The sequence below is a fragment of the Cynocephalus volans genome, chromosome 9 (genome assembly GCF_027409185.1).
Source record: "Cynocephalus volans isolate mCynVol1 chromosome 9, mCynVol1.pri, whole genome shotgun sequence".
In the NCBI taxonomy this organism is placed as follows: Eukaryota; Metazoa; Chordata; class Mammalia; order Dermoptera; family Cynocephalidae; genus Cynocephalus; species Cynocephalus volans.
Window position 1 is genome coordinate 141118443 of NC_084468.1, and position 23422 is coordinate 141141864.

General features: G+C 37.8%; 1 protein-coding gene across 8 annotated transcripts in view; it reads left to right on the top strand.

The window, feature by feature from the left end:
• RAPGEF2 (Rap guanine nucleotide exchange factor 2) overlaps window positions 1-21876 on the top strand; it is a 249845-nt gene extending 227969 nt beyond the window's left edge. For 5 of the 8 annotated variants that reach the window (XM_063108820.1, XM_063108821.1, XM_063108827.1 and 2 more), the window contains 10 exons: window positions 77-200; window positions 826-849; window positions 1906-2129; window positions 3427-3633; window positions 13098-13250; window positions 14018-14140; window positions 15325-15550; window positions 16104-16663; window positions 18457-18765; window positions 19820-21876. In XM_063108820.1, the coding sequence (XP_062964890.1) occupies window positions 77-200; window positions 826-849; window positions 1906-2129; window positions 3427-3633; window positions 13098-13250; window positions 14018-14140; window positions 15325-15550; window positions 16104-16663; window positions 18457-18765; window positions 19820-19845 (1976 nt within the window). In that variant the 3' untranslated portion in view covers window positions 19846-21876. The remainder of the gene's footprint in view (window positions 1-76; window positions 201-825; window positions 850-1905; window positions 2130-3426; window positions 3634-13097; window positions 13251-14017; window positions 14141-15324; window positions 15551-16103; window positions 16664-18456; window positions 18766-19819) is intronic. The other 3 variants (XM_063108823.1, XM_063108825.1, XM_063108822.1) reach the window with 2 other exon arrangements.
• Window positions 21877-23422: the final 1546 nt, after the last annotated feature.

Sequence of the window (23422 nt, forward strand, 5' to 3'; positions counted from 1 at the left end):
GGAGGATTCCTGTCTTCAGTTGTAGAAGCATAGAATAAGTGCCATGTAATTCCTTTTTCTTCTCTGCCAATTATAGGAAATGACTCAAAAGTAGACGGGCTGGTCAATTTTGAGAAGCTAAGGATGATTGCAAAAGAAATTCGTCATGTTGGCCGAATGGCTTCAGTTAACATGGACCCTGCCCTCATGTTTAGGACTCGGTGAGTATGTTGTCTTCAGTGGCACATGTGGGATTGGAAAAGGTTAAGTGTAGAGCTTCCCAATAAATGAGAAAAAAATTGAATATTTATATTTGTAGTATGGTAGAAATTATGTTAGGATGTGCCAAGAATCATCGTTTTTGCTCTAATTTGGAATAAATATTCTTTATCAAATGCACTTTTGACTGTCAGTAAAAAATAGTATGTCCTTAAATTTTAAATTTAACATCAGTCACAATTATTTGTTTCTTATTTTTCAGTACACTGACTTGTAGAGCTAAAACTCATAACTGGTAGTATGAACTAAAATATGTAAATAACCCAGATAGTATTGTCTCAGTATCCACACAATGGATTTATCTGTCAGTGTAGTCAAACATGATTAATTCAGTAAAGGAGAGAAAAGAAGTCAGTCTTCTTCTAGAATAAAAAAATTTAAATATATTTGTCTTTTGCACCAGGAAAATATTTCTGGTGAGGTTGTATATATGAGGTTATTATGTAGTTTAATGTTTGTGGGCTTCTAGAACTGCTTGTCCAGAAGTCTAATCCTTTCTTTCTGAGCTTGTGATCTTTCTGTCTCTTTCTGCACCCATGCTTCAATCTTCATGGCTCTCACTTACAGGAAGAAGAAATGGCGGAGTTTGGGGTAAGTGGTGGAGACCTTGCACCCCCACCATTCTTATTCTGCTCATTGTATTGTCTTCTTACCTGCTGTGTTTTCTGATGCTTTGCATTTTTACATTTTTTCTTAACCCTCTTGCTCTAGCCAAATTTCAGATGGCAAACTGACTTCAAGTTTAATCTTGTGGGGCTTTTGCTTTTGAAGTCATGATCCATGAGAGCTGTGAAATGATTGATGATTGTTCTGGAGAACTGCAGGCCAGGCATATTTCTGAGCTCCCAGAAAGAGTTCATTTTAATATACTTTGGGTTTGTTGAATGGGGGAAAGCCCAAAGTAGGGGGAAGAGAGGAAAGATATTAGAAGGAAAAATTGTGCACTTAAAATACTGTTGCACAGTTATTTGAGAAGTAAATATATGTAACTTAAAAGAAGCCCCCAGGTGTTAAAACCAAATTTTTTACAGCTCAACTAACTACTATTTTCATTCTATATAAACCAATCCTTTTTGAAAATAATTCTTAACAATTCATGTGCTAAATAGTTTCTATTCATGTATGTTTACATCTGCATGACCATTTTATTAACAGATTGATCATGTTACTTTAAAAACTCACTCATTCAACCCAAGGAATAAGAAAACAATTATGAAGACTGCAGCTAATTTTATTTAAATCTGTATAAAACATTCTGTTTTGGAGAAGTAAATTTAATGTAAATCTTGATGATTGTAGATACGTCTTCTTGCATGAGCTTTTATACATAATTTTTTTTTTTTTTTTTTTTTTTTGCTGGCTTCTATAAGAGAACCACCTTGAATGCTCTACAGGGGTGAAAAGTAGAATTTCCTAGTTGGAACAGAACAGATGCCAAACATATATTTATATGTATATTATGTATAAATATTATTTAACTAAATATTTTTAATCTATATTATTCTATATTTCTTTATAACAGCTTACTTACTGGAATAAAGCATGTGACATTTTGAACATAAAATATTTATATGTCTTGGCACGTTTCAAATAGATGAAATAATCCCATGCTAGAGTGAGCTGCATATCTACCTTTTCATCTTCCAGGTCTCTCAGCCAGGGTAGTACAAATGCAGCAGTGCTAGATGTTGCTCAGACAGGTGGTCATAAAAAGCGAGTACGTCGTAGTTCCTTTCTCAATGCCAAAAAGCTTTATGAAGATGCCCAAATGGCTCGAAAAGTGAAGCAGTACCTGTCCAATTTGGAACTAGAAATGGATGAGGAGAGTCTTCAGACGTTATCACTGCAGTGTGAGCCAGCAACCAACACATGTGAGTTTTTCCTTAAAGTGGCTGCAGACTCTGGCTGGAATGCAAATTTGTTTCCTATGCAATGGTATGGTGGTAACAATATAGGGCTTAGTGCAAGGGGGAAATAGCAGTCCTGAAAGTATACGACCTTTCCCTCCAATGCTGCTACCGAATACCACACAGCACTTGCTCAGCCAGGCCGTGCCCAACTGGGTTAGTATGGGGAGGATGACACTGTGGACTCGTTTAAAGTAAGTGTTCCGTTAGTTTCATTCCAACACAGCCAGTACACATGCGAGGGACACATGAGTGGATGCAGCTCCCATTTGCATGTTCTGTTTTCTCACAAAGGTAGTCCCAAGGTGATGGGCAGTTTGGGGGGCGGGGGGGCGCAGGCAGCAGGCCAGAAAGCACAAGAACTGGGTGTGTTGGCTGCCTTTATCTCCCAGCCCAGATAGCACCCAACAACAAATTCAGGTGCCACTTTAAGCAGTAATTCACACTGAACCACAGCAGCCTAATGTGTGGGTTGCCAGCCTTCAAAAGTCTGGCCAGGCTAGAAATGGGGCAGTTTTCTTTTCATCTGCATCTGTACTTGTAAAACAAAGACTTTTCCACTTAGGACACTTCTGGGGTTTCCATGGGCAGGTTTGAAGATATCTTCTATAGAATTTAAATGTTAGATGACCTGAGAAGATTCAAATGATTAGATTTACCCAGGACACTATAAAAGCACTGTGTGTCACAGTAAAGAGTTGTCCTCTGGAATCAGAGTGGTCTGAGTTCAAATCTTGTTTGTTCTTACTAGCAGTGTGACCTGAGCTCCCTAATCCTTAGAATCTTTATGAGTGCAATGGAAGAAGTATATACATGTCTTTGAGTAGTTCTGGATATTAAGATACTACATATGCAACATTTATTTGTCCTATTAAACTAGTTTGCCACGTCTACCATGAAATTATATATTCAGTAAAAACTCAAGCAGTATTGGCTCTTATTTGCTTACACAGATAATTCTACCCTGTGGGAGAATTTGATAGTAAGTAGACTGCAGTTAATAGCATTTATTAGATAAAAACTTAGTTCATATATGTCAAAGAAATTTAGGCACTGTTTTAGAAAAATAATTCCTAACAATTTTCCTTTTTGTTGAAGTCTCCCCTCTCCATTTCTGTCCTTTATATAGGCAAAATGAAAGAAAGATGGGCATTTTAGTATTCTAACTATGGAAAATATTCATGCTATTCTAAAATTATCTTATACATAGCTACTAACATCCTAAATTCTCTGTTGTATTTTCAAACCAAACAATTATCAGTGCCTAAGAATCCTGGTGACAAAAAGCCTGTCAAATCTGAGACCTCCCCAGTGGCTCCAAGGGCAGGATCACAGCAGAAAGCACAACCCCTACCACAGCCTCAGCAGCAGCAGCCACCACATAAAATCAACCAAGGACTGCAGGTCCCTGCTGTGTCCCTTTATCCTTCACGGAAGAAAGTACCCGTAAAGGATCTCCCACCTTTTGGTAAGTGACTAAATTCATTTCCTCTTTTTTTTTTTTTTTTAATTCAAAATATTTTTTAACATTTACTTGTACATATGTGTGGGGTACAGTGTATTGTTTCCATACATGCATAAACTGCACAGTGATTCACTTACGGTAGATCACATAATTTTGTACCCGTTAGTCCACCACCTTCTTTGGTGCTATTCACTGGCATATTTTCTTTTCTTTCTTTTTTTTTTTGGGGGGGGGGTTATATTTATTTATTTATTTATTTATTTATTTTTTATTTTTTTATTTTTTTTTAAATTTTATTTTGTCGATATACATTGTAGCTGATTATTGCTCCCCATCACCAAAACCTCCCTCCCTTCTCCCTCCCCCCTCCCCCCCAACAATGTCCTTTCTGTTTGCTTGTCGTATCAGCTTCAAATAATTGTGGTTGTTATATCTTCCCCCCCCCCCCCCGGTTTGTGTGTGTGTGTGTGTATGTGTGTGTGTGAATTTATATATTAATTTTTAGCTCCCTCCAATAAGGGAGAACATGTGGTATTTCTTTCTGTGCCTGACTTGTTTCACTTAATATAATTCTCTCAAGGTCCATCCATGTTGTTGCAAATGGCAGTATTTCATTCGTTTTTATAGCTGAGTAGTATTCCATTGTGTAGATGTACCACATTTTCCGTATCCACTCATCTGATGATGGGCATTTGGGCTGGTTCCAACTCTTGGCTATTGTAAAGAGTGCTGCGATGAACATTGGGGAACAGGTATACCTTCGACTTGATGATTTCCATTCCTCTGGGTATATTCCCAACAGTGGGATGGCTGGGTCGTATGGTAGATCTATTTGCAATTGTTTAAGGAACCTCCATACCATTTTCCATAGGGGCTGCACCATTTTGCAGTCCCACCAACAATGTATGAGAGTTCCTTTTTCTCCGCAGCCTCGCCAGCATTTATCGTTCATAGTCTTTTGGATTTTAGCCATCCTAACTGGGGTTAGATGGTATCTCAATGTGGTTTTGATTTGCATTTCCCGGATGCTGAGTGATGTTGAGCATTTTTTCATATGTCTGTTGGCCATTTGTATATCTTCCTTAGAGAAATGCCTACTTAGCTCTTTTGCCCATTTTTTAATTGGGTTGCTTGTTTTCTTCTTGTAAAGTTGTTTGAAAAGACAACCAACAGAGTGGGAGAAAATATTTGCAAAATATATATCTGACAAAGGATTAATATCCAGAATATATAAGGAACTCAAACAACTGTACAAGAAGAAAACAAGCAACCCGATTAAAAAATGGGCTAAAGAGCTAAGTAGGCATTTCTCTAAGGAAGATATACAAATGGCCAACAGACATATGAAAAAATGCTCAACATCACTCAGCATCCGGGAAATGCAAATCAAAACCACATTGAGATACCATCTAACCCCAGTTAGGATGGCTAAAATCCAAAAGACTATGAACGATAAATGCTGGCGAGGCTGCGGAGAAAAAGGAACTCTCATACATTGTTGGTGGGACTGCAAAATGGTGCAGCCTCTATGGAAAATGGTATGGAGGTTCCTCAAACAATTGCAGATAGATCTACCATACGACCCAGCTATCCCACTGTTGGGTATATACCCAGAGGAATGGAAATCATTAAGTCGAAGGTATACCTGTTTCCCAATGTTTATCGCAGCACTCTTTACAATAGCCAAGAGTTGGAACCAGCCCAAATGCCCATCATCGGATGAGTGGATACGGAAAATGTGGTACATCTACACAATGGAATACTACTCAGCTATAAAAACGAATGAAATACTGCCATTTGCAACAACATGGATGGACCTTGAGAGAATTATATTAAGTGAAACAAGTCAGGCACAGAAAGAGAAATACCACATGTTCTCACTTATTGGAGGGAGCTAAAAATTAATATATAAATTCACACACACACATACACACACACACACACAAACCGGGGAGGGGGGGAAGAAGATATAACAACCACAATTATTTGAAGTTGATACGACAAGCAAACAGAAAGGACATTGTTGGGGGGGAGGGGGGAGGAAGTAGGGAGGGAGGTTTTGGTGATGGGGAGCAATAATCAGCTACAATGTATATCGACAAAATAAAATTTAAAAAAAAAAATAAAAAATAAAGTTGTTTGAGTTTCTTATATATTCTGGATATTAATCCTTTGTCAGATGTATATTTTGCAAATATTTTCTCCCACTCTGTTGGTTGTCTTTTAACTCTTTTAATTGTTTCTTTTGCTGTGCAGAAGCTTTTTAGTTTGATATAATCCCATTTGTTTATTTTTCCTTTGGTTGCCCGTGCTTTTGGGGTCGTATTCATGAAGTCTGTGCCCAGTCCTATTTCCTGAAGTGTTTCTCCTATGTTTTCTTTAAGAAGTTTTATTGTCTCAGGGTGTATATTTAAATCCTTAATCCATTTTGAGTTGATTTTAGTATACGGTGAGAGGTATGGATCTAGTTTCATTCTCCTGCATATCGATATCCAGTTATCCCAGCACCACTTGCTGAAGAGGCAGTCCCTTCCCCAGTGAATAGGCTTGGTGCCTTTGTCAAAGATCAGATGGCAGTAAGTGTGTGGGTTGATTTCTGGATTCTCTATTCTATTCCATTGGTCAGTGTGTCTGTTTTTATGCCAGTACCATACTGTTTTGGTTATTATAGCTTTGTAGTATAGCTTAAAGTCAGGTAGTGTTATGCCTCCAGCTTTATTTTTTTTGCTGAGCATTGCTTTGGCTATTCGTGGTCTTTTATTGTTCCATATAAATGTCTGAATAGTTTTTTCCATTTCTGAGAAAAATGTCTTTGGAATTTTGATGGGGATTGCATTGAATTTGTATATCACTTTGGGTAGTATGGACATTTTCACTATGTTGATTCTTCCAATCCAAGAGCATGGAATATCTTTCCATCTTCTTGTATCCTCTCTAATTTCTCTCAGCAGTGGTTTGTAGTTCTCATTATAGAGATTTTTCACCTCCTTGGTTAACTCAGTTCCTAAGTATTTTATTTTTTTGGTGGCTATTGTAAATGGGTAGGCTTTCTTGATTTCTCCTTCTGCATGTTCACTATTGGAGAAAAGAAATGCTACTGATTTTTGTGTGTTGATTTTGTATCCTGCTACTGTGCTGAAATCATTTATCAATTCCAACAGTTTTTGTGTAGAGGTTTTAGGCTGTTCGATATATAGGATCATGTCATCTGCAAACAGGGACAGTTTGACTTCATCTTTTCCAAGCTGGATGCCCTTAATTTCCTTCTCTTCTCTGATTGCTCTGGCTAGTACTTCCAACACTATGTTGAATAGGAGTGGTGAGAGTGGGCATCCTTGTCTAGTGCCTGTTCTTAAAGGAAAAGCTTTCAGCTTTTCCCCATTCAGGATGATATTGGCAGTGGGTTTGTCATATATGGCTTTAATTATGTTGAGATACTTTCCCTCTATACCTAACTTATAGAGGGTCTTTGTCATGAATGAGTGCTGAACTTTATCAAATGCTTTTTCAGCATCTATAGAGATGATCGTATGGTCCTTGTGTTTGAGTTTATTAATATGGTGTATCACATTTATTGATTTGCGTATGTTGAACCAACCTTGCATCGCTGGGATGAATCCCACTTGATCGTGATGAATAATTTTTCGTATGTGTTGCTGTATTCTGTTTGCTAGTATTTTATTGAGGATTTTTGCATCTATATTCATCAAGGATATCGGCATGTAGTTTTCTTTTTTGGTTATATCTTTACCTGGTTTTGGTATCAGGATGATGTTTGCTTCATAGAATGAGTTTGGGAGATTTGCGTCCGTTTCAATCTTTTGGAAAAGTTTGTAAAGAATCGGTGTCAATTCCTCTTTGAATGTTTGGTAAAATTCTGCTGTGAATCCATCTGGTCCTGGGCTTTTCTTTGTTGGGAGCCTTCTGATAACAGCTTCAATCTCCTTTATTGTTATTGTTCTGTTCAAATTTTCTACGTCTTCACGGTTCAGTTTTGGGAGCTTGTGTGTGTCCAGAAATTTATCCATTTCCTCCAGATTTTCAAATTTGTTGGCGTATAGTTGTTTGTAGTAGTCTCGAATGATTCCTTGTATTTCAGATGAATCAGTTGTAATATCGCCTTTTTCATTTCTAATTTTTGTTATTTGAGTCTTCTCTCTTCTTTTTTTTGTTAGCCATGCTAATGGTTTGTCAATTTTATTTATCTTTTCAAAAAACCAACTTTTTGATTCGTTGATCTTTTGAATTGTTTTTTGGTTTTCAATTTCATTCAGTTCTGCTCTAATCTTAATGATTTCTTTCCGTCTGCTAACTTTAGGATTGGATTGTTCTTGTTTTTCTAGTTCTTTAAGGTGAAGTGTTAGGTTGTTCACTTGCCATCTTTCCATTCTTCTGAAGTGAGCATTTAATGCAATAAATTTTCCCCTCAATACTGCTTTTGCAGTATCCCACAGGTTTTGGTATGATGTATCATTGTTTTCATTAGTTTCAATAAACTTTTTGATTTCCTGCTTGAGTTCTTCTTGGACCCTTATGTCATTAAGTAGAATGCTGTTTAATTTCCATGTGTTTGTATAGTTTCCAGAGTTTTGTTTGTTATTAATTTCTAGTTTTAATCCATTGTGGTCTGAGAAGATACATGGGATAATTCCAATTTTTTTGAATTTATTGAGACTTGATTTGTGACCTAATATGTGATCTATCCTGGAGAATGATCCATGTGCTGATGAGAAGAATGAATATTCTGAGGTTGTTGGGTGGAATGTTCTGTAGATATCTGCCAATTCCAATTGGTCTAGGGTCTTGTTTAGATCTTGTGTTTCTCTACTGATTCTTTGCCTAGATGATCTGTCTAATATTGACAGTGGGGTGTTCAGGTCCCCTGCTATTATGGTATTAGTGTCTATTTCCTTCTTCAGGTCTAATAGAGTTTGTTTTATAAATCTGGCTGCTCCAACATTGGGTGCGTACATATTTATGATTATTATGTCTTCTTGATGGATCAGTCCTTTTATCATTAAGTAGTGTCCCTCATTGTCTCTTTTTATGGTTTTTAGTTTAAAGTCTATTTTGTCAGATATAAGAATAGCCAGTCCAGCTCGTTTTTCTTTTCTGTTTGCATGGTAAATCTTTTTCCATCCTTTCACTCTTAGTCTGTGTGAATCTTTATGGGTGAGGTGGGTCTCTTGTAGGCAGCATATAGTTGGGTCCTGCTTTTTGATCCAGTCAGCCAGTCTGTGTCTTTTAATTGGGGAATTTAAGCCTTTAACATTAAGAGTTGTTATTGAAAGGTGTTGATTTATTCCTAGCATTTTATTGGTTGTTTGGTTGTCTTAGGTGTCTTTTGTTCCTTGCTTTCTGATTTACTGTTTGGTTTCTTTGTTTGTTGGTTCCTTAGGTTGTAGATAGTGTTTTTGTTAGCTTGTTTTCTCTTCATGAATGCCATTTTTATTGTACTAGCGGGTTTAGATTTTTCTTAGGTTTTTATGGCAGTGGTAGTTATTTTTCAGGAACCAAACCCAGTACTCCCTTGAGGATTTCTTGTAAGGGTGGTCTTGTGGTAGTGAACTCCCGCAGTTTTTGTTTGTCTGAGAAATATACTATTTGCCCCTCATTTTGGAAGGATAGCCTTGCAGGGTAGAGTATTCTTGGCTGGCAATCTTTGTCTTTTAGTATTTTGAAAATATCATCCCATTCCTTTCTAGCTTTTAGGGTTTGTGATGAAAAGTCTGATGTTAACCTGATTGGGGCTCCCTTATAGGTGATTTGACGCTTCTCTCTTGCAGCTTTTAAGATTCTCTCTTTGTCTCTGAGTTTTGCCAATTTGACTATGACATGTCTTGGAGAAGGCCTTTTTGGGTTGAATACGTTTGGAGATCGTTGAGCTTCCTGGATCTGAAGATCTGTGATTTTTCCTATACCTGGGAAGTTTTCTGCCACTATTTTGTTGAATATGTTTTCAATGGAATCTCCATTTTCCTCCCCTTCTGGAATACCCATGACTTGGATATTTGAGCGCTTGAGGTTGTCTGATATCTCTCTCAGATTTTCTTCCATGTCCTTGATTCTTTTTTCTTTCTTTTTGTCTGCTTGTGTTATTTCAAACAGCCCATCTTCAAGTTCAGAGGTTCTCTCTTCAACTTCGACAAGCCTGCTGGTTAAACTCTCCGTTGTGCTTTTTATTTCGCTGAATAACTTCTTCAGTTCAGCAAGTTCTGCTACATTTTTTTTCAGGACATTGATTTCCTTGTATATTTCCTCTTTCAGATCCTGTATACTTTTCCTCATTTCATCATGATGTCTAGCTGAGTTTTCTTGTATCTCATTCAGTTTCCTTAGAATTATCACTCGAAATTCCTTGTCAGTTATTTCAAGGGCTTCTTGTTCTATAGGATCTAGAGTATGAGATTTATTAACTCTTGGTGGTGTACTTTCTTGATTTTTTGTATTTCTGGTGTCTTTTTTTTTGGTGTTTATTCATTGTGGCAGGGGGTTTCACAATCCACCGGTTTGAGACTAATGACTAACTAGGATGTTGCTGTGGTTGCCAATTTGGTATGGCTCCCGCCGTGACTGCTCAGTTGGCCTCTAGTGTCTTGTGTGTGTGGTTGCCTCGGGTCTTGGGCTTCTCCGGGGATCCACCTTTCTGGTCAGCTTGTACTCTGCTGGGCTGGTGGATCACGTACCACAGGGTATGTGATCTCTGTTGAGCTTTCACTTTCCGTACAGGACTTCTCCCCGTTCCGTGTGCTCTGGCCCAGGCTGTTAGATCGTGCAGTGGCGACCCCACCGGGTGTGTGGTTTCTGTCGAGTCTCCGCCTCCCTGGCCGCACGTCTCCCCCCTCTGTGCACACTGTGCTGGGCTGGGGTGTGTCTTCTGCACCCCTCGACTATCAGCTGGGCCTTCAAGACCCTGCTCAGCACCGCCTCGCCCAGGAAGTCTACCAGGTTTCTGCTAGGCACAGACGACCGGTCTCTCTGGGTGCCTTTGTAGCACTGTGTAGATCTTTCTCGGGTCTTGTTCACCTTTGTATCCCCCCGGTATAAACCGAGTCTAGTGCCCGCCTGCAGCCTGCTCTCCGGCAGGTTCAAGCGGACCTGGGAACTCTCCTACCACACTATTCCCAACCAGAAATTCGTTAGGCTTTTTTCCAAACTGGTGGTCGCAGAGATGGTATCTGCCTCCCAGTAACAGGAAGTTTACCGGGCCGGAGTCCAGGGTGTGGTGGAGTGACAGTCGGCCCGACTGTACTTCCTAGCCCTCCCAACACTGGTCGGGAGGCCCCACACCCCCAGCCCCGCCAGAGAACCGCGGAGGGAGTGGGAGAGGAGGCCGGCCGCAGGGTCCGGAAAGCCCCGCGCCAACCCAAGCAAATGGGCTCAGTGATGGCCGAGCAGGGCGGAGCTGCCCGCACCTGGGAAAATGGAGGCAGCACCGGGGCAGTGAGTGGCCTGGTGGTTCAGGCAGGAGCCGCGTGGGCATCCACCCCCCGAACAGAGCTGTGCCAGGGATCACTCACAGTGCTTTGCCAGGTCGGGCGCTCGCTCTGTCTCTGGTTTGTTGCCTTCCGTGTTCTCGGCGCTGCCGCCTCGGGCTGTTCAGTCGCGGCGCGGCTCGGGCGCTCCCAGGAATCTTCTTTAATGCCGGCCTGAAACCTCGAATCCTGAATAGGGCAGCTGGCCGCCTTCAGTGCGGCCCCAGCCTCCGGGATCCTGGCTGCATCCACAGCAGCCCTGGCGCCGTGTTCCCTGTTTCAAGACTCGCTTTTGCAGCTAAGAATCAGTTCTTTTCCTGCTCCGCACTTCAAAGCTGTTGCCTGTAAATGAGGCAGCCTCTCCTGCCGGGGGCAAAGTGGCGTTGAGCCCCCACGACCGGCCAGCGGCAGCAGTCCTCCCTTAAGAGATGGCCAGAGGAAGGTCCACAAGTTTCCCGGCTGCCTGAGGCCCAGTGGCCACCTTTTCCACCTCAGCTACTCCGCGCCAGCCGCCGCAGCCGCCGCCATCTTGAAACTCCACTGGCATATTTTCAATTTAGGAAAAAAAATGTGGGTCATGGATAGCTTTGTCTAATATTCTTGGGTTTCTCTGTGATAATCATCTCCTAATAAAACATTAATATTCAGCAAATTAAACTTTACTTTTGCCAATGGAAGGAGCTGTTTTTATAAATAGCATCTCATTTAATCATCTCATTTGTCATGACGGGCTGAAATGGAGAAGTTATATGTTTACTCCTTTAATTTTTAATAAGTACGGAAGTTGCTTTGTTCATATAGATTGTCTAAACTAGTTTTGCCTTACGATCACAGAATTGCTGAAATTTAGGCAAAATATTTTTAAGTTAAATGATTTGTCTGGTGATGAATTTTTATTTGTTGAATCACTGATACTGATACTGTAACTTGGGAAAAATACAACTAATTCCTGAATATTAAGGAGCTAAATCATGCTTCATCCTTTCTACTAAAAGTGATACATCTTCTAGTTTAGTCCCTTTACGTAAATGGTACAACAAAATAATTTTCTGTAAAATGTACTGATTCTTTTTTCTACGTATATGTTAAAGGAAACAATGTTAATAAAAAGAAAGAAATTTTTAAAGATAAATGGGTAGCAAAAAGTTGCTTTGAGGTGGTCTCAGGCTATAGTGCCTTCCCAAATATCTCTTTGCTGTTCAAAATAAGGTAATTGAGAGTGCCTTGTAATAATATGAGAGGCTTTGTAAAACATTTTAATGTGACTCCCTCATTTCTGAAAAATTATTTTTGGCATGGGGGAGGGGGAAAATTACCTTACATTGGCATATATAATTCTTTTTCCTCTACCTTCATCCTACTGGAGCCTACTGTTGAGGCTGGCTCATTCCCTTATGAAACCTTCTGTGGTTTCTTTGACACAGCACTTTAATGGGTCTCTGCTTGCCTTCTCTTTCGTCTATGTATTTGATCAAGTGTTAACTGCATGGAATTCCTTAGAGCTCTTTTGTTCACTTTTCCTAGGTAGTTTATGTTAGCTTTTCTTCCATCATTCCCAATTCCTCTGGGTTAACATATCCAACAATACCGAAATATGTGTTTCCAACTCAAACTTGAGTTCTAATAATAAATATTCTTAGCGGTGCCACTTTCACCCTAAATTGAAATGTTTTCAAGTTGTCTTTTTTTTTTTCTTGATTGTTGCTTAACATATTGTTGAATAAAGATGGTGACTACTTTAAGATTTAGGATTAAAATATCAAAAGCAGTCTATTTGTAGAATTCTGGCAGATATCAGTCAGAAACCAAACTACTCATACCTTCTACAAGCTGATTGTTCATACCATGAAGAGTAGAAGAATATTTAGATTTTGTGTAGGTTGAAACTTAACATAATAATATTAAATCTTAACACTAATGACTAAAACATTTTTGTATTATTTCTTTTCAGTCATGAAAAAATATATTTATGCTCTTGGCTTTCTTTTATAGGCATAAACTCCCCACAAGCTTTAAAGAAAATTCTTTCTTTGTCTGAAGAAGGAAGTTTGGAACGTCACAAGAAACAAGCAGAGGATACGATATCAAACACATCTTCACAGCTCTCTTCTCCTCCCACTTCTCCACAGAGTTCTCCAAGGAAAGGTAGAACTAAATTATGTATCGCTTTCCTTTACCAAAATCTGTACACTTCAGCTATAGAAAGTTCCAGAGTTATGTATTGCATGATTTTTCATATAATAATCACTTAAGGTGATCTCATATATAATGTCCAATGGATTTTTCCCCCTCAGTTTATAAATTTGGAAGAATTTTGATAATTTTGTTTTAACATTGACACTAAATAGTGTTAAATTTATAACTATATAAGGCCTTTTAAAAATACCTTTAAGGTTTTTTTTTATTGGTCATAAGTGTGGAAGGAATTCTTTTTATATTAAAATTTGTTGTAACTAAATTTGATTGTATAACATTAATACAAAGAATAGGGCTTAAAACCATATGATAAACTAATATCTTCCTGATTTATTTTTTCACTGTATTAACATGGGTCTTGATTACCTTTGTTGCTATCTTGTTTTATTTTTAAAGAGATTAGATTTTAGGCAAAGTCTCCTCCATAGTTGATACTTTCTCATATTAAAATAGTACATAATTTCCACTGCATAACTCCAGGTTACTTCCTCCTCCTACCTTTTCAATGAATGGGTGTAAGCTGTAACAAATGGCTAGGACATAGTTTTCTCTAGAGAAAGGCCAAAAGGGTTAATAAATTGTTAGATTTTGTTGACACAACAAATACTGCTTTACTTTTAGATATTTCAGACATCTGTGCATTGTGTGTGGGTAATCAGTCTCTACTGTCCTTGTTAAACGGATATATCTAAATTCTTTTCTTATCCTGTTGTTAGGTGGCAGTGGCAATCAGCTGAGATCTTTTGGCTCCGGGCATTTGGACTTAACCAGTTCCTCCTCTTCTCTTGGAAGTGAGAACAGTAACAAGAATAACAATGCACCACGGACCTATGGGATAGGTGGGGTTTATAGAACCAAAAATGGGGTGGGAAAGAGAGGAATCATGTCATTAGTTAAAGAAAATGGGAGAATTCCTCCAAATGTCACGTGTTCTATCTGAGTGATTAATTTTCTGGAGATGGTCTTTTGAGCAGACTGTTAAGGGAAGCCTTTAAATCTTGTCTGTCAGAACTTGAAGTGTGGTTTATAAAAAGGCATTTCATAGATGAACACGTTAAATCTTATCAAGACCTGTGCAACCTTTAAAAAATAAATCAGGAATTACCAATTTACTGAAAAGATGGGAACATACTTAAATTGGCAACATTTAGATGTTCTAGATTTAAATTTTTTTAGGTAAGTAGCATTGAAAAAAATTGGCATTGCATATAATCATATAAAATTAATATTTTAAGGAACATGAGATCCTTAGTAATATAGAAAAGAAAAAAATGAATACTGAGAGGATTTGGATTTTAAAAAAAAATTCAGAACAAGCCTTTTCCTATGTGACTTTCAAAATTATTTTTAGTAACAAAATAGAGTTAAGGGTCCTTTCAGGCCAAGATATAGACATCTGTTTAGACTTTATTGTGATGGTCTGGGGGAAAATACATATTACATCCCTCAAAACAAATGGCTTTTATGTGATTCAATTAATATGTTATTAATACTGAAAAAAATCAGGTGGTGAAAATCCAAAGATGTTTTCTTCAGGTCTTATTTATTATTTTTGTTTATATGTCCACTTAAAATTATAAGTATGATACAGATATTTTCAGTTGAATTAGTCTATGCCATACTTTAAACAAGACTACTAACTTTCTTTGCAATTTGAAAAAAAAAAACACTTTCAAATCTGATCAGTTATTCTTCATGGTTTCTTTTATATAGACTAATAGTGTACTTTATAGCTAGGAGCTATGAATAGTCAAACAGTATCATGATTTCTGCATCTTTTCTTAGCTTGTATAACAGTATTTTCTTTTTTCCTCTCAAAGCTTTGATTAAGCAACTTAAGCTTTATTAGAGTAATAGTGTACCTTTTCTCTTAGTCACCTGGTCTCTACAAGTAAAATAGACTTTTTGCCATTTCAATGGTGATATCTATGCTTACATTGTATTTTTGCTTCTATTTGGTAGAATTCCGTTTAATGTTCAAAACTTAGAGTGTCTAATTAATATGGTTGCATTTCTCATGCAGGCTATACTTTGGCTCCCAGTGGTACTGTGGATAATTTTTCAGATTCTGGTCACAGTGAAATTTCTTCACGATCCAGTATTGTCAGCAATTCCTCTTTTGACTCAGTGCCAGTCTCACTGCATGACGAGAGGCGCCAGAGGCATTCTGTCAGCATCGTGGAAACAAACCTAGGTGTGGGCAGGATGGAAAGGCGGACCATGATTGAACCCGATCAATACAGCTTAGGGTAGGCGGCGTTTCGCAGTGTTCTTTTACATTCCTTCTTCCATCTCTCTTGTAATAATGAGTCCTTTCTTCTAGGTATATGTTTTTATTTATTTTACATAATGGCTAAGAAATTTTCTCCCATCCCAGTTTGGATTTTCACAATTTTTAAATTAAGTGCCATGCTGTTTTTGTTATGCAGACTGCTTTTTTAGTTAGGTTTATCCTTTAGTGGGATACAGTTCTGTGTGGAAGGCAGGGGATGACTTTAGGATATATCTTAGTTGTTTCATAAGAGCTGCCTTCCTGAAATAATCAAATTATATTGAGCCATCCTTAACCTTGTAAGGCAAGTGATCCTTTATTATACCAAGTTGTTGTTCTTTCCCCCTGTGCTTATTTTATAGATAGGGTGAGAAAACTGGACATGGTAGAACTGGCCACTGTAATGCAGTTCAATGGTACTTTTATCCCCTTCCTGAGATTAAAGAAAACTACCTTTTTAGGAAAAAGGGTGTTTTGGTTTTATCGTAGGTTAATTAGCTAACAGTCTTGCATTTCTTTTGCCCATTTAGGTCCTATGCACCAGCATCTGAGAGTCGAGGTTTATATGCCACAGCTACAGTGATTTCTTCTCCAAGCACAGAGGAACTTTCCCAGGATCAGGGGGATCGTGCTTCACTTGATGCTGCCGACAGTGGCCGTGGTAGCTGGACATCATGTTCGAGTGGTTCCCATGATAATATACAGACCATCCAGCACCAGAGAAGCTGGGAAACACTTCCGTTTGGGCACACTCACTTTGATTATTCAGGGGATCCTGCAGGTTTATGGGCCTCAAGCAGCCATATGGACCAAATTATGTTTTCAGATCACAGTGCAAGGTATAACAGGCAAAGTCAAAGTAGAGAGAGTCTTGAACAGGCCCAATCCCGGGCAAGCTGGGCGTCTTCCACAGGTTACTGGGGAGAAGACTCAGAAGGTGACACAGGCACAATAAAGCGAAGGGGTGGGAAGGATGTTTCCATTGAAGCTGAAAGCAGTAGCATAACGTCTGTGACCACAGAGGAAACGAAACCTGTTCCCATGCCTGCCCACATAGCTGTGGCATCAAGTACTACAAAGGGGCTTATTGGTAAGTTTAAAAGTTGGGGGGGCTTTCATGTCTGGATCTTGACTTTAATCCAACTTTTTTTGAAAGTAAAACTATGTGTTTGTGTTTTTTTTCCTCTTTTGTCCATTGCTGTATAGAGCTTCCAAATTAGCATTGTGTTCAGGATTTTGAAATGAATAATAATTAAGAGCCCAGGTTTTGTAGTCAGGTACATGTAAATAAATTCCAACATAATAAAACATTCAATAAATCTTGGCTGTAAGGATCAGTATTGTCAGTACAGATATCTAATCTAATTTTTTTCTTTTAACCTGAAAATTATCAAAATGAGTGTTCATTCTTCGTAGAGGTGGAAGTTTTCTTTAATTGAAACAGTTTTGTTTTATCTTTCTATTTTGTTTTCCTTGGTTGTATTTAGAACTTTACACTTGGCATATTTAAAAATCTTTCATTGGTTTTGTTATGCAGACACATTGTTTCTGTGTTGAACACACAACTTCTTTCTGCACACTATGGAATAAGGGAGAGTGTGCTAACAGGTAGTGTAATGGGTGAGAGAATGGGCTTAGGAATCAGGCAGACTGGGGTTTGAGTCCTGTCTTGCCACTTTACTAGCTTTGTGACAGAGTAATAAACTGTGCCTGTTTCCTCATCTGTAAAATGAACTATTAATTTCTACTTACTAGGGCTAATGTGAATATTAAAGGAAATCTATACAAAGTATTTAGAACAGTGCCTAGATAGTAAATTCTTAAGTACATGAAAGATGTACTACCATTTCCGTTGTAAAGGCTTTCATGTTTCCTCAGTTTTATCAGGATGTATTTTCTATAGCATATTTAATGTGTATGTAATTGCAATATAGAAATAGGTTGTAAGATATAGAGTGAGAAATTCTGGCGTATAATCGTTACAAATATCCCTTTTAGTAGGGAAATTGTGGTTATTTTGCTATGTATAAAGTCATGGGTGAATATCAAGTTTAATATCCTTTTAATATAAATAAGGAAATAACAGTTAATTCATTCTTTTAGGTTGGACTTTTTAACTCAGAATTTTTATTGCAAAGAAAGGATTTTTAGCTCCAAATAGCTGAGACTAGAAAGTTAAAAAAAAATAAATAAATAAAACTTTAGTTTTACTTGCCTTTACATATTTTATGTTCTAGGTCATGAACATTAATAAAATAATTTTAAGAAAAATAAGTACCTTATAGTTTTAGAGTTTTTAAATTAGTATCCTTTGCTTGTACTACTTTTCCAAATTTATTTTAGTTCACTATTTTCCAAAGTGAAGTCCGGCGACATGAAAGTAATGTAGAATTGATTGTCTGTCTGATAAAGGTAAATGCACAGCAAAGACTGGGGCAGGGAGAGAGGAAGAAAGGGAAGTTTTACCAAGCACTAATATATTCCAGGCATAGTACTAGGTGCCTTTTATGTTCTTTGTTTTAATTTTTCCACTAAATCCAAGGAGTAGGTGTTAACCATATTAGTAATTTCATAGTTATAATTTTAAACAGACAAGTAGTCTATCTCTTTACAGTTAAAGGTTACTTAGATTGCTTACTAGATTCTCTCACCAATTATTTCACCATGCAGAGAAATTATTAATGTTTGGTTTGATTTACTTAACACCCATTTTCTGGCCTGCCACACACCCACACTTCTATCCCATACCTCACAGAATTACATTTGCTACTACATTGTGTACGCTGTTTTAGTGAGTAAACATTTTATATTTTTATAAATACTTGTGGCATGAAATATTCTTCCACAAAATTCTTAATGGCTGGTACATTATTTCTACTATAGCACGAAAGGAGGGCAGGTATCGGGAGCCCCCGCCTACCCCTCCGGGATACATCGGAATCCCCATCACTGACTTTCCAGAAGGGCATTCCCATCCAGCCAGGAAACCTCCAGACTACAACGTGGCACTGCAGAGATCTCGGATGGTCGCCCGCTCCTCCGACACAGCTGGGCCTTCCCCGGTACAGCAGCAGCCACACGGGCATCCGGCGGGCAGCAGGCCTGTGAATAAGCCTCAGTGGCACAAGCCGAACGAGTCTGACCCGCGCCTCGCCCCCTACCAGTCTCAAGGGTTTTCCACCGAGGAGGATGGTACAGTCATGGATTGTTATATATGTGTATTCTTAAAACCTTCACGTTGCCTTCACGTGTGTTCATTTCTGGTGCCCATAAGCTTTCCAAGCATTTGTTTTCTTAACCCTGTGCTCAGTTATGTCTCTAACCACACAAAGAACATTTTACAGTCAGAGTTCCAAATTTAGATTAAAGCTTTTCTGACTGCTTTCTATTCTCAAAATGGCATAAGAAATGCCAAAGCTTGCAGAGGGGGTCACTTACAATAAAGAGTACATGACTGGATTTCTTTTCTAATTTTCACTAGAATTGAAGGACTTCTGTGGCCTTATTTTAAGGAAGAGAATAAAAATCTCACAAGTTTGTGCAGTTTTCAAGAGTGTTTAGAGCTGTCCAACATGGAAAGTTAAAGTTTTTCTGTGGAAACATTATATTTGAACTTTTAATGAGTTGGGGCTCATTTGGAAATGAAAGTCTGAAAAAAAATATATACTTTCTCTATAACTTTTTTGCCTTCTTTCTACAAATCTATCTGTCCATACCAGATTGAGGATAAATAGGGAGATCATACCCCTTAACTCTTGTTGTTAAGTTTTCAATTTCACATATTTTATTACATAATCATTATAGAAAAAAGCAAAGCATAATAAGTGAAAATTACTTATAATCCTGCCACTTGTAGATACCACTATTGACATTTTGCTATATCCTTCCAGACGTTTTTATGTGAATGTGACTGTATATAAAATATATGGCACATGCTATTTTATAACTTTTCAATGAATTTATTACTAATAGCTTTCCAACCATTACATTACAATGTATATATTTAAATATTATGTATATATATTTAAAGATATGCATAGTATATACATTTTTAACCTTTTTTGGTGGTTAATCATCGCCTAGAAAAAAGACAAGGATTTTAAGTGAGCTATACTAAAAAGAATCGCTATGATATTTTTATTTAGCACATCAGTGAATGTATTCTCTCTAGCACAAGAAATTGCTTGCTTGCTTGCTTATTGATTTTTTTTTTTTTTTTTTTTTCCCTTCCCTGCTGGGTTTGCAGAAGATGAACAAGTATCTGCTGTTTGAGGCACAGGCTTTTCTGGATCCAGAGCGAGCCACCTAAAAGGAGAGCACAAGAAGACGTCCCTAGCATTGGAGCCTTGGAACTCACATTCTAAGGATGGTGGACCAGTTTGCCTCCTTCCCTGCCTTAAAAGCAGCATGGGGCTTCTTCTCCTCTTCTTCCTTTCCCCTTTGCATGTGAAATACTGTGAAGAAATTGCCCTGGCACTTTTCAGACTTTGTTGCTTGAAATGCACAGTGCAGCAATCTTCAAGTTCCCACTGTTGCTGCCTGCCACATCACACAGTATCATTCCAAATTCCAAGATCATCACAACAAGATGATTCACTCTGGCTGCACTTCTCAATGCCTGGAAGGATTTTTAAAAATCTTCCTTTTAGATTTCAATCCAATTGGTCTCGTTGGGATAATGAGAAAAGCTAGCCACTGAACTACTTGGGGCCTTTAACCCACCAAGGAAGACAAAGAAAAACAATGAAATCCTTTGAGTTCAGTGCTTGTCCGTTTGTTTACAATGTTCTGCTCTTTAAAAAAAAAAAATGATTTTAAAGATTGTGTTCAGAGAGTAAATGTTATATCCATTTAATGATTACAGTATTATTTTGAACCTTAAGTAGGGTTGCCAGCCTGGGTTTCTAAAAAACCAAATATGCCGGACAGGGTGTGGCCACACCAAGAAGAGGGGAAGACCTGGATTGTGACCCTGTCTTCCTGTGTCCTTCTGGCCTCACCCGTGAAGTGCCCTATCCTGAAAGTCTAAAATGTTAGCCAATTACTTAAATACCAAGACACCTCATCCGCTCCTTCCCCAGTGGGTGGGGTTCTTCTTTAAAACTGTTTGCACATGGCCAGGGGAGGGAAATAGGACTCTTGTGTCCTGTCTGAGCCTTATGGAGGCAGGACAGTTTCATTTCAAGATGTGTCCTGCTCCATTGAGATGGATGGCAAACCCCATTTTTAAGTTATGTTTCTTTGGTTTTTAATTTAGAGTTTTAGGGGTTTTTTTTTGTTTTTGTTTTTGTTTTTGTTTTTAAGAGCAACATCTATAACTGGATAGCATTGCAGTGAAAGCAGCTTGGGATGTTGGAGCTGATGCCAGCTGTTAATACTGCTCTTTCAAGACAGCCTCCCTTTATTGAATTGGCATTAGGCAATAAACAAGCCTTTAAACGTGATGAAAGATCAAAAACCTGGTTAGATATTGCCAGCCTTTGTAAGGCAGGTTAGTCACCAAAGACTAACCTCTAAATGGCTTTATGGACATTGCGTGTAGAGAAGGCCTAAGTGTAGCAACCATCTGCTCACAGCTGCTATTAACCCTATAATGACTGAAAATGACCCCTCCACTCTATTTTTGTGTTGTTTTTGCACAGACTCCGGAAAAGTGAAGGCTGCCAATCCGAGTAGTACTCAAATGTGAGGAACTGCTGGTCTTGGATTTTTTTTTCCATTAAATTCAGCTGATCATATTGATCAGTAGATAAACGTAAATAGCTTCCAATTTTAAAAGTGGAATTGCAGTGTTTTTTCACTGTATCAAACAATGTCAGTGCTTTATTTAATAATTCTCTTCTGTATCATGGCATTTGTCTACTTGCTTATATATTACATTGTCAATTATGCATTTGTAATTTTACATGTAATATGCATTATTTGCCAGTTTTATTATATAGGCTATGGACCTCATGTGCATATAGAAAGAAACCTAGCTCTACCACAAGTTGCACAAATGTTACCTAAGCATTAAGTAATTGTAGAACATAGGACTGCTAATCTCAGTTCGCTCTGTGATGTCAAGTGCAGAATGTACAATTAACTGGTGACTTCCTCATACTTTTGATACTACTTGTACCTGTATGTCTTTTAGAAAGACATTGGTGGAGTCTGTATCCCTTTTGTATTTTTAATACAATAATTGTACATATTGGTTATATTTTTGTTGAAGATGGTAGAAATGTACTATGTTTATGCTTCTACATCCAGTTTGTACAAGCTGGAAAATAAATAAATATAACATAAAGCCTTGCCTATATACTTAATGAATTGTGCATGCTTTTTATTACTGAAGTGTAGTAGAGGCCTTTGGTCTCACTGCAGAAGCAAGTCCTCAGGAGGCTGAAGAGATTTTAGCCTCTTGGTTGGTAGAAAATGCCCAATGGCCTATTTCTTTTCTGTTGATTCAAAGAAATTAATATCATTAATGTTAGCACTAACCAAACCATGTTCTGAATTCAGTATTAAGGTTCAGTGAAAGATGAAGACGATATCACAAGATATTTACACTGGTCTCTTCTGAACCCTTTTCATATAAAAATCTCTATGGGACATAATGTTTTGATTGACAGTTTATGTACTGAGAAACAGGACCAGAGAATTTAAACTGATATTCAAGGTCATGATCACTAAGTTAAAAGTACAATTTAGCTGGATTTTGGAGAATATTTGTCTATCAAAAGGGCACTTATATTTAAAAGGGTAAAAGTCAGTTAAACAGTAGCCTGTTTAAGCACATTTCGAAATCACAGGCTCATTTCTTATCCTCAAGCAGGCGTAAATAAAAGTATCATCCACCATTCACCGGGAAGTTTCAAGTCCGGTGGAGGCTTAAGGAGCACATGCAGAGAACATGAGGAAGTCTGAAAAGGAGCTTCCTCCTGACACAAGACGGAAGATGGCCATGGACAAGCTTGAACATCTTTCTGAGGCATTCGTGCTAGCTCTTTTGCTGAGTACATTTTGAAAATCTGACCACCAAAACAGTTTGGAGGATTAAAAAAAAAAAGTTACCATTCCAGTGGATTCAACCATACCTTTTAAAAAATGAAGTTAAGTTACTGTGTATATAAGGGTAGTGTTAGATGCTTACTTCTTTCATCTTTTCATTATAAAACCCATTACTCAGGGACACCCCTATTCTGTCATTCAAAAAGCTTAATTTTGTCCTATCTTTTCTGAAAAATATTAAGAATCTAATGTTTTGCAGAATAATGTCCTCATCATCACTTTTCGTATTCTGATAAAAACATGAGAAAATGACAAATCAGTCATGATTTGTTATCCTTTTTGTCTTATTAACCTTTTGTGTTTTAGGCTATATCTATGTAGCAAAAGATTTGTCTCCACTTCAGGGTTTCAAGAAATACTGCCAGATGTAAACAATAGCAGTGACAGAGTTTAATCTGTGCTGTTAATTTAATAATAGAACTTTGCCAAGTTTTAGGAATATTGTAGAAAGTTATGGTGAATATCTGATGCTTTCCTTCCTAATCAAAGAATCTACACAGACCTAGAGCTGTGTTTTCTTTCATACAGGCTAAAGCCCTCTAAATATTTTCCTTAACTTCAATCCATTTTCCTGCTACTGGGAGGTGTAGATTTTATGCTCATCTATGTTTTAATATATTTTTTATCTCCAGTTCACTGACAATATCATCTCAGAGTGTTCTTGAATAATGCAAGCTTCTGAGGATGCGTGTGTCGACACACATTAGGTCTGTGTATTTCTCAGTAGTAATATATTAGTACATTCATGCCAAAGAAAAATAGGAAGCTCTCTGAGTCCTTGGTTCCATATTATTCT